Source organism: Pinus tabuliformis, chromosome 7, assembly GCF_031772625.1.
Source record: "Pinus tabuliformis cultivar Carrire ecotype Pingquan chromosome 7, CPIR1, whole genome shotgun sequence".
In the NCBI taxonomy this organism is placed as follows: domain Eukaryota; kingdom Viridiplantae; phylum Streptophyta; class Pinopsida; order Pinales; family Pinaceae; genus Pinus; species Pinus tabuliformis.
The window spans coordinates 1,606,598,232-1,606,610,186 of record NC_142293.1 but is presented as its reverse complement, the minus strand read 5'-3'; the positions used below and the strand labels follow the sequence as shown (position 1 = coordinate 1,606,610,186).

Here is an 11,955-nt window from a genome sequence, read left to right as displayed (position 1 = left end):
GAGGTTGTTCATGATAAAATTGAAAAGAATCTAATCACAAATGACTCTTCCCACCCCTAGTCATATCGCCTTTTGCATGAAGATAACTCGTCAAATTAGCTTGCTCATGTGAGCTCACCAATTCATGATCTTTGGACACACCATCAAAAGATCCTCTTTAAATGAACAATTTGATTTTTGTTGAAGTTGAAAAATATGGTGAAATCTGTGACAGAGATGGCTATAATTCAGAAAATAGTTTCGAAATCAGCAACAACAACCACCCTCAAGCCATGCATGATATGGTTCAAGCTTCAAAATGAGATTCTCCAATTTTGCAAAGTTCTGGGACCTACCAGGGAGTCGAGCCACTTCAACGTCCATTGATGGTTATGTCAGGACCTCATGACTCTAGTAAGCCCCCCGAACCAAATCAGATCTAGTATCTCACACAAAATTTGTCTATCTTCATGGTTGCACTCAATGTGAATTCACGTGTCAAAAAAGTTTGGTATTCCAGGTGTGATCTCTCAAATTTTAAAAATTTCTCTTATGAACGAATTCATGAATCTATTAGAGCGCATCCGTCTTAATGCACACCTCTCATATCAAACTCAGGTTGGGAATGTTCATCTCTCACGAAGTCATGGAATTGTGAAGTTGATAATCTCAAAGACTATCTTTGCCCGTAATCATACTTACTGAATTTCACCCTTCATGGTCAGCTCCTCGGTCTTCTTACTAATATTGTACTACAAATATGTCCACTCATCACACCATAAATCTCCTTGGTTGATGATGAATGCACAAGCTTTCATACGAATCAAGTTCCTCGCCACTCACCATGCTTCAACTGGTTTCATGCATTCACGGTGCTAGCATCCTTTTTAATTATTGTGATGACTATGATGCTTGTGAAATTGGTCACCAGTTGCATGGAGGTGGTTCGTCATATCTAACTCACAATGAACTTAGTTCGATTATTCAAAGCATTCGCAAGATTGTTCAAATGAATTTTTCTTTGCTCATTGCAAAATGGGAATCTGACATCTCAACTAGCTCATCTTATCATTCTTATATCTTGGGTGACTATCATTCAACTTATCATTTTCCCATCATCTCATCCGATGATAAATGCTTCGCACTCTCTGATCTTCATTTCTTAACATTTGTCTCTTCAGATTTCTATCAAGCAGGTGAGGCACTTCAGCCTTCGCTGATGGTTATGGCAGGTCCTCACTGTCTTGTCATGACCACTGAGGATAATTAGATCTATTCTATTTACAAGATTCTCATCTTGATCCTCCTTCTCAAATAAAAATTCATAATTTTAGAGATCACGAGGCTTTCAAGATGGTTTTCGTGAATTTTATCATCCAATCATTGAATGGCTAGAATAATCTTACTTGGAAAGCTCTATTGCAGAAAACAAGTTTCAATCCATCCTCGTGCTTGCTAAGAAGCTCAGTATTGATGAGGAAACACTCGCAAGAGGCTCCCCAGGTTTTTTGAAAAGTGGTATCCATCAAAGAGGTAAGCATGTGGATTGGGTTAAAGTAGTGGTTGTGACACATCTTTCTGCCCATAGGCAAGACCTTCCTTCTAGTGTGCAAGTTTTTCAAGTTTTTGTATTTTCTGTTGCAAATCACTTTTATCTATTTTAATCGTTCCTATCTTTGTGGATGCAGGTTGGGAACAACTACAGTGGCTTCACTGGAAATTTCATTACACGTAACCCCGATCGTCTAGTTGTTAGGATAGGAGTAGGATTAGTTGCATCTTAGTTTTCCTTTCCTTGCACTGATCTTACACTCATTCCTGGTAGTTTGTTTTGGTTTTCTTATTCTGGTTTTACATCATGTTCGCTTTAGTCATTTTGTTCTCTTGCCTTTAGATTTTGGTTTCTTGGTTCTATGTCTTCTTTATTTTTGCTTTATTTCCTTCCTATTCAATTTTCCTTTTTTTTTCACTACACGAATAGTTGTTGTGCCTAGACCTATGTCTTGGATTTTGAATGTGTATGTGGTTGAAGTTTAAGGAGTCTTTTGACACTGCAGCCCGTGGCTAGTCTTGTATCTGTCTTCTTTGTGTTTGGTTGTAACTTTTAGCCAATGAAGCCTTGATGGAAAATATGATCCATCTATAGGGAGAGTTTTGGTCCAACCATGAACTTGTGTCCAGTCTGGGAACCTCATTCCTATACTCAGTTTTCTGCTTTGTTGTTTTCAAGCTTATCCAACTAGTAGAAATGGAGAAGGGGAAAATATTGAAACGAGCAAACCTAAATCATAGGTCTTTATATGCTTCTCTAAAGGAACAACCTATCCTACTCTCAATAAGTCGGGATCCCTCTTCTGCCCCAAAAATAAATAAGTTTCGATCCACAGGTCTCTTTAAAAAATAACAAAGGCGAAAGAAGAGAAAGGCTTCCTGCGCAGAGAGGTAAAGCATGCAACTCAATCGAGGTACTATCTAGGATCGTTGGTAGTGAAGCAATGCTTGTGTTCCTCCGTGATTCCTCCGAGGTACTGCCTAGTCCTACTGGCAACAAAGCAACACCAGAGATGAAAAACTATACTATGAAAATCTTAAGCTCGAGAGCCAAACTACCCTTCCTAGTTCAAAACAATGTGATCTGGCTAAAGCTCATGTTGTGTTCAACCGAGTAGGTACAAGGAGGACCATGTCTGCCCATGGGACAAGTGGGCAAGCCAAAGAAATCTGCATGATGAATCAATACTCCCTAATGGACCAAGGCCTTGCATTAAAATGAACCAAGATAAATAAGTTGGCATTCAACTAGTGTGTCACCAAGTGTTATAGCAACTGCAACACCCTCAAAAGTTTTGGAGCCTACTGATGATCTCGTGATCGTTCGTTCCTTAGTCACTTATTAGCAAGATGATGATCTCAATCTCCCCTCATCGATCTTAAGAGATGTTCATGATTTTATATTTATATAGTATGTTTCATCCTTGGGCATGGGGATTATCACTTGTGATTCAAAGGGAAGTTTGTTTTACTTAAAGAGGAAATATTTGTGAGAATGGGTTATTCTCACCACATAGACATGTTTTGCACTCATCTTAAGCACTCTTGCACAAGTGTTGCCTTTATCCTCTCAAAGTTTATCATCAGAGCCGCACTTATGGTAAGCTGCCACAAAGGTTGTTGCATTAAGATAAGTATGTATATATGTTCTAGATGGTCTATGTTGTATCACTAAGTGTTCAAGTGTGTGATTTTAGTCAATTTATATCATTGTCCACATTAGTTCCAATGATCCCACACTTACCCAAATTCTGGAGTTTCCTTAGTAGCTCATCCTCATCCAGCTTTCCTGAATTGCACACTTCGCGTCTGCAACCATCAAGATTTTCCCTTGCCTTCTGGAACTTCTCAATGCACAAAAATCCCAACCTCCCTTATTAATAAAAACAACACAGTGGTTTCCTCCAGTGTTCTTCCCTCATTCAAAACCCACCGTCTCTAGAAAATTCGTAGTTTTTTCTCTCAGTTGCCTAATCTGCCTTGAATCCTAAAACTTCTCAGATGTGTCCTCCTAGGGCCTCATCCCACAACAATTCTTGCATCATAAAACTATGCAGTTATGTCCCTCAGCTGCCCAGTTTTCCTTGCATCCTGAAACTGCGCAGAGGTGTCCTCCCAGGGCTTCATCCCACAATAGTCACTACCCACTGAAACTACGCAATTGTGTCTCACATGGGCCACTAAGAAGGATGACATGCTAGATGACTCTCAACAAGCTGAGGAGAAAGATAAACAGACCAAGGAACCCAAGTTAGATCGAGACCGCATGAAGACTCCATCTATTGCATAACCCTTTGGAGGGTAGGTATGGAAAACAAATGAAATCTCTTGAAATACACGTCTTAGTGTAGCTTGAAAGACTGCTTATCATTGTCATATCATTTTGTCTTCAATGACATGCATGGTTACAAGCACTGAAATCCATGTGTTTCCTCTACATGTCTTACTCCCTTTCGCTTGCTAGATCAATTGTTGTCTTTTGGCATGTTTGGTTGTTATGTCATGTTTGTGAACCATTATGGTGACCATGAAGGTTTGTATTTGTGTATACGAGTCATCCTAGCCATGTAAACACCTATCGCACTCATACACAAAGTTGTAAGCACTATCACACAAGTGTCATCACGGTCATCCAAAGGTCTATCCCAAGTGTCACACTTGTCGCTTTTAACTCTAGACAGTCTCAAAGAGGACAATGCTTTGTCTTGTTTCCCTAGTGGTATATGTTATCATGTTGTTGAAGTATGTTAAGTGTGTGATCACAATGTAGAGTCCTCACAAGTTCACTTGCCTCCCACACTTAGCTATCTTTCTAAAAATCCTTCTGACCAGACAACCCCCTCTCACCAGACCCCGACTAAGCTACACTACACAATCTCAGCCCTTAGTGGTGCTACTCTGCTACCTATAACTACACAATGCTTGAGGTTGTCCCCTAGGACAGTTGCACTAAGCAATCCTAGAGGTGAGTAGTCTGTGTTCCTTCCCAGAACTGCGCAGAAATTTTCTCAAAGCCCAACCTGAATTGTGCACTTCACAAGGTCAGTCATTAAGCCTCCTCCCTGTCTACTAGAACCCCACAATGTGTAGAGACCTGAGCCTTCTTTGCCTCAAAGAACTGTGCAGAGGTGTCCTCCTGCTGTCTTCCCTCATCCAGGAATCACTTCTCTCAGGAACTACTCAAAATTATCCTCTCTAGTCCTGTTGCTGCCTTGTCTTATATTCCCTTAGAAAATTGCATAGAGGTGCCTCCCAAGGTCCCACCTTGCAACTGCCACTGGTGACCTCAACTGCATAGTCATGCCTCCCAGTGGTCACTATGCAGTTTTTCCTGACAGTGAAGACTTTGGCTCAGAGTTCCTCATCCCAGCTTGAGCTGCACTTTGCACAGTCTCAGTGACTAGTCTCCCTCCTTGTTACCTGGAACAGCACAATGCGCAGTTACTAGGCCCTCTTCCTATCCTGCCATCTATCTCGGGCCCGGTCCATGGAAAATAATCCATCATCTTAGACTAGGAGGTTTTGGATGTAATGTCATCCCGTCATGAGTGAATTGCAGGAACAGGTACACTGATAGGTCATGGTGAGACGATGAATGAGATGAAGAATGAGTGAACATGCTAGAAGAATTACTTGCATTTGTATGGATGAAAGAGCTCAAGCGAAAGGAACACATGCATGTAACCATCTTAGAAGACCAAGACCATTGAAGAACCCACAACATCAAGCCATGCCGAGGTGAAGACAAAGCACATGCAAGAACACATCCATCACTCAACAACAACAACAACTTGACATTGCCACCACAACCAACCAGCCCATGTTGTGTCATGTCAAGTTGTGTCATGAGTTGTCAAGGCCACAACACTACCATGGCCATATCTGTTGTAACCAAATGTAATGTAAAGTGAAATTCGAATGGACACACAATGAATATGAAGAGACATGTCAGTTGAAAATTCATAGAAAGTTGAATGATCATGAGGGTAGTCCAAGAGTCACAACGGTCAAGCATCACCCTTGGATATATATACCCCCTCATTATATGAGCAAGGGAACTTTCACCTTGGCTCCTCCCACAAATCATAAAGAGTGTTCAGTTAGTTCTTTGAAGAGAAAGGAGTGGCTCCAATGTCCCACTATCGGGTTTAGTGATGCTTGATGTACATATGTGTCTTGGAACTTTTGCTTAATACAGAATCCTATTCAGGCCAACGCGTTTTCATGCATGTCTTGTAGATGTTTGTAAGACTATTCTTTTGGCATTTGTAATTCATGTTTGTTTCACATGTACTAAGGCAGGTTAACTATTTTGATTGTTTTAGTACTTACCTTGGTGGGAATGTGTTGTATTAGTTATCACTGTTGTCTCATCCTTGTGGACTAATCCACAGGATATTAGACAAACCTTCCCCGCTTATTGGTTATAACGACTGTCACATTAATTGTGGACTACTTCACTGGATGGTGGATGGGTCTTCCCTTTTACTTTAGTTTTAATAGCGGCCATGTCCGCTGTGGACAATCCTGCTAAGTGTTGGACAAATCGTTCATGGTTTGTGTGTGTCTCTTCCTGGGTGGTGCTATTACCTCTCACTTAGAGGCCCACTTTTCTCCCCCTTTGGCAGTAAGAGAACCTTGACACAGTTATGTTACGTACTCACCAGGCACACTTACCTTGTTGTTTGAAGATACCAATGTAACACTCTCATGTGCTGATAGCTAGAGCCAAGGCAAATCTCTAAGTATATGACAACTGAGCCTTACCGGATGGGACTCCTACACCAAACAGTGTGAGGTCTAGTTGGGACTTCATATTGCGGAGATCCCCTTGGTTGACGGATTTCCAACACCATCAAAAATACCTAATATACAAGTACAAGAAAACTAACATGAAAGAGAAGAGGCTTCCTAAGATTAATTCAAATTGCATTGAAAGCCACTTAAAATTAAGAGGGAATAATGTGAAGATGTTAAGCCTTGCCTAAATCATCTTAGAATAGAGCAGGAGGTCACTATATTAACGCCATTAAAAATATTACACATTTAAATCTAAGAATAAATTGTGACGTGATAAAGAAGTAGATCATGAAAAGGGAAATTGAAACATTGTAAAGAGGTCATTAACCTAAATCTAGAATATTAAAAGTATATTTTTGTCAAAGAGGAATACATAGTAGAATTCATTAAAGCAAAATTAATGTTAATAAAAATATGAATTATATTCATTATCATTAAGAAATAAATGAAAATCCTTCAGGTGATAGTGCCAAGACACGTGCTCTAATTTCCTCTGATCACAACTGGAAATGGTGGCTTTTGGTATTTTTGTCATCAATTTTCATATCTGTCCTATAGTTATAGTTTCTCCAGGGCGGTTTGCATCTTATTTTCACTTTGGAGTATCTTTTATTCACTATTATGCCCCACTTATGTTGGATACTATATGAGCGAATTATTTCTTAATATTGCTATGGTTTTATCTGGAGGGCCTTGAGCCTTTTTTTATAGATTTTCCATAGCATATGTGGCCATGGAAATTGATGGTATGATGACAAAATCATTTTTGTGGCTACCGGAAAAATGGTTTTTATGACTCTTCTTGGAGAAATGAATTCAATGTTATTTGATGTGACAGTACGCCTTCTTTTTGTTCTTTATCACATGTTTTTGCTGGTTTATGGCTCGCAAAAGTTTGGAATAGTTGCATGGCTTGGACATTCGTTCATATATAGAACTATTGTCTTGTTGGTTGATGCTATTTTAATGTCTCTTATTGGCTTCGATTTTGGTGCAATTCTTGGGTTTTGCAATGGTGGTTGTATTATCCTTTGGTACTATGTGACTTATGGAAAAGTGTGGATGGTTTTGTGCGACTGTTGGTATTTTATAAATGGTTATAGCTAATTTTGGGGACCTTTTGGTTTTTTATATATGTTTATGGATTTTCCTGTGTGCCTTATAGATATTTGTTGGTGGTTTATGTGCGCTTTACTTGGACATATGTTTTGCTGATATTGATTGCCTGGTTATAGATGGTTTGATGTGATTGGTGAATTGTATTTTCCCTTCAAATTTAAGCTTTGTAGATTAGTTGAGTATATGTTCATTCTGATATCTACAGACATGAGAAATTTTACTTTGTTGGGTATTGGTTTGATGTGATTGATGAACTGTATTTTCCCTTCAACTTTGAGCTTTGTAGATAAGTTGAGTATATGTTCATCCTGGTGTCTATAGACATGGGAAATTTTACTCTATTGAATATGGGTATTACTAGTCTCTTGGATTAGTTTGTAACATGTGCAATTTTACTTTGTTGAATATAAGTATTATTGATACCTTAGATTAATTTGTCTACTTGTAAATTCTAGAAAATGTGAACGATATAATCTTCCCTTTGAATATTAATACTAAATACATAATAAAAAAATAAATAATGAAAATAAAAAAATATTAAACTTTATAAATTAAATAAAACACAGAAAAATATATAGCTTAAACAAATTTAATGAAAATAATATTTACGAATTGAGAAGCTTTTGTTCATACATTAAAAGTATGTCTAAATAAAAAGTTTAACGAAACTTTGAAAAAAATATAACATTGGAAAAAGTAAAATGAATACAACTACTAGTAATTACATACAAGGTGTTCTTTCTATGGAGTTGCCTAAACAAACACCATTCATAAAGTCATTAGCAATCTAACATTGGAAAAAGTAAAATGAATACAACTAATGATGATACAAAGCGTTCTTTCTATGGAGTTGCCTAAACAAACACTTCATAAAGTCATTAGCAATCTAACCTGGGAAAAAGTTAAAAACAAACACGGTTCATAAAGTCATCAACAATCTAACATTGGAAGAAGTAAAATGAATACCACTAGTAGTAATTACATACAGGGTATTCTTTCTATGGAGCCGTGCATAAAAGGAGTAAAACAGCTTAGCATAAAGGGAAACAACTCAGCGTTGTCTAGATACATGGGTAGACAATGATGTAATATAAATAACACCCATTGAAAATCAGCTGAGCCGGACCCTGTAACAGTGGAATTCTGAGAATAAACCAGATGGGGCCATTTCAGGTTACAAATACTTTTCATCTTCACCACCCACAAGGAAAGATGCTTCCAGCTGTTGAATACCAATGGACCACAACCAGAAAATAAATTAGTACTCTTGCTTGCCTAATTAGTGGATTCATTCAGCGCCTCAGCACAATTTGAGCGAAGAGAAATCCTAATCTTGCTGGCGATTTTTCTGGTGATTTCACGCATTTGATTTGAAGACTTCTCGCTGTCGTGAGCGAAATGGCGCGGTGCTCGGATATTGGGACTGGGGCTGCAGCCAATGTTGTACCCAGCCTTTTGAAAAAGGTTGTTGAAGAGGTGAAAATGCTCATTTCTTTGCCTCGAGCGATCAGCAAAATGGAAGGCGAACTTCAGCGTCTGATCGATTTAACGCTTTAGATAAATGTGGAGCTCGCTCGAGTAAACATGAACCCTAAAATTATAGTGAAGGGTTGGTTGGATAGGGCGGGCGAGGCCATAGAAAATTCAGGATCTATTCGCAGTGATTATGAGCAACACAAAAACTGTCTCACTTGGTGTCCTAACTGCCTCTGCCGCTACAGAATCGGCAGACGTATCAGAGATTGGAAATCAAGTGCTGCTCAACTCCATTCACAGAGGCAATCTGATTTTCCTCCCAGCGGGGAATACGGGGACCGTACTCCGCGCATCGATGTATTAGTTCAAAACCCCGAATCTGGTTCTGGTTTTGTTGTAGACAGAAGGCGATCTGCACAGACGAAGCATGTGGAGAGATTGTTAACCGATGAGGATAGCAACATTCGAAGAATTGGTATACAAGGTATGGGGGGTGTGGGTAAGACGTCGCTGCTTGATACCATCAACGATAGCCACCGTGTAAGGGATTCATTTGATCTCATCATTAAGGTAGCTATTTCCAGAAACCATATCCTAGCTATCCATAATTCTTTTGGTGATAGATTGAAATTAAAAGGTTTTCAAGAGAATTCCAATTTCGAAGAGCGAAAAGAAATGCTGCGCTCTTATTTAAAGAATAAAAAAAGTGTCTGGATGATATGTGAGCGGAACATATATGGACAAGTGATCAGCTTCAAGACCTGGGAGTGTCGTTGAATGACAGGTTTTAAAATTTTGCTCACCACTCCGGATAAACTAGTGTGCGCAAGAATGGATGTGGAAGAGACTATAACAGTGGAGCGGATGTTCGAAGACGAGGGTTGGCAGCTGTTTCGTAGCTGCGCATTTCAGAATCGCGATGGAAATGTTGCACATGAAATAGAGGAAGTTGCCAGGTAAATCGCAAAGGAGTGCATGGGTTAACATTATACTGAAAATTTTAAGGATTAGTACAATTGGTCTAGTCTCAGTCTTAGTTATTAAGAGCTGGTTACAGGGTGAATTTTAGTCTCAGTCTTAGTTATTAAGGGCTGGTTACAGGGTGAATTTTCTTTCTTTGGGTTAGACTTGTTATTATTAGTCTGGCCGATAAGCTTTAAGATATTTCTTTTCAGATTGATCTGCCTAAATTTTCCATTGATTAATTGCCCGCAAATTTCCGTGAACCACTGAAACTAGATAATTTGAAAATCTGTTTTCTTTATTTTGCAGCTCCTGGAAGACAAAGTCATCGGTTGGGAAAAGATCATAGACTTGTGCATCGCAGAAGGTTTGGTTAAAGGAAGTGGAGACAGCTATTTGCATGACAAGGGGCGCGAGTTTATCAAACAACTAGGGAATCGTTGTTTGATTGAGGTGGTAGAGAATGATGTTGTGGGAAGGATTTACTCTATTAAAATACACGATGTTCTTCGTGATGTGGCGATTCCGAGGAGGAGCAGAGGTGTCACTTCAAAGCCGGGCTGGGCGTGAGGCATTTCCCCTCTCAGGAAGACTTCGAGGGCTGTGCAAGAATGTCATTGATGAGGAATGCTCTACACTCCCTGCTGTTAGGGAGAATCCAGGTATTAAAGAAATTCCTGAAAGCTTCCTCAAAGCTTCCTCCATCACTTGCCCTCACCGAGGGTCCTCGATCTTAGTGAGACTGGCATAACGTCTCTGCCGCCTTGTATAGGAAATCTGAAATATCTTACCTGCCTCAATTTATCTGGATGCAAGGACATCTGTGAATTGCTGGAGTCCATTGGCGACCTAATTCTTGAATGCTAGTTTTTTTGGCCAATAACGGTGCCTTCGGGAGAGGATAAGTGAACTCAAACGTTTGAGGTCCCTCGACATAAGCTGTTGCCGTTTGGAGCATGTTTTGCATGGGACTTCGAAATTGGTTTTACTGGAAAGATTGAGAATGTGGAGGACGAAGCAAATGTAGAAGGTTTAAAGAGTTTGTAAAATTTGAGGAGTTTCTGGTTTTCAGTGTATCAGAGAAAGTTACGAGAATATATTAGTATCATTTTTTTGGTATTGTTTTTTAGTGAGGGGATTGAAGTTATGAGAATATATTAGTATCATTTTTTTGGTATTGTTTTTAGTGAGGGGATTGTTGAGAATATATTAGTATCAATTTTTTGGTATTGTTTTTCAGTGAGGGAATTGTTGAAAGGTTGGGCTAGCTCATTATCAATTATCAATTTAAATGGGAAAAGATAAAATTGCAAAAAAACAAAAAAACAAAAACTAATAATAAACTATTTTTAATTTTGTAAACTTTAAAATATCATTTCATTTCATTATAAAACCCCTTATTAAAAAATTCCGAGAAATTAGTAAAAAAAAAAAACCGTGTCTCTACTTCTTTGAGAAAGCTGTTGTTCACAATTACTTTGCGCAGGATATACAGGCGATGGAAGACCCGGAAAGTTTGTATCTTTGGTATTGCAACGTGGAGCGAATGCCCAGTTGGGTTATTCAATTCTGAAAGCTCGCACTCCTACGGCTAGGTCAATGTAAGCAGTTTAAATAACTCCCGGCAGAGTTGCCATGTTTGAGAGTACTATGGATATACGGATGCGATAAGTTGGGGTTGGGAATAGGTTTCCAAAGCTACAGGAGGTGACACTTCATAGATTACAGTCGGAGTGTGTGGGGCTGGGCCAGTGGGAGCAACAAGTGGAAGTGGAAGCTTGGTCACCGTTACCCCAATGCTCAAGTCTTTACGGGGAGGCGGATGTTGGAAATTGAAGAGATTGCGTGGGGATGGGATAAGTTAAATCATCTCGAGGAAATAGGAGGTTCCAGAGGATGATGGTATGCAATCCAATGCGATGATGATCCCAATAGTAAGACATCACTCGAAAGTAAATACAGGAAACGACCTTGATTGTATTTGGAGGTATGGAATTACAGGAACAATCCCATGGGAGTAGGATCCCAATATTAAGCAGAAAGCAAATTCAAGATTAGTTTTTATAG

The 11,955-nt window shown here is 39.2% G+C and overlaps 1 protein-coding gene across 2 annotated transcripts; it reads left to right on the top strand.

Annotated features, from left to right (window-relative positions):
- Positions 1-8,645: 8,645 nt before the first annotated feature.
- LOC149254298 (uncharacterized) lies at positions 8,646-10,975 on the top strand. 2 transcript variants are annotated; one of them, XM_089457015.1, is made up of 2 exons: positions 8,646-9,881; positions 10,198-10,975. In XM_089457015.1, the coding sequence occupies exons 1-2, from the start codon at positions 9,703-9,705 to the stop codon at positions 10,235-10,237; spliced, it is 219 nt and encodes a 72-aa protein (XP_089313141.1). In that variant the 5' UTR covers positions 8,646-9,702; the 3' UTR covers positions 10,238-10,975. Both variants share the same exon structure in this region; 1 of them encodes a protein (XP_089313141.1).
- Positions 10,976-11,955: the final 980 nt, after the last annotated feature.

Coding starts and splice junctions, on each gene's coding strand:
- LOC149254298 (XM_089457015.1), top strand. CDS start 9,703: ATGACAGGTTTTAAAATTTTGCTCACCACTCCGGATAAACTAGTGTGC. Junction 9,882..10,197: donor GAAATAGAGGAAGTTGCCAG/GTAAATCGCAAA, acceptor TTTATTTTGCAG/CTCCTGGAAGACAAAGTCAT.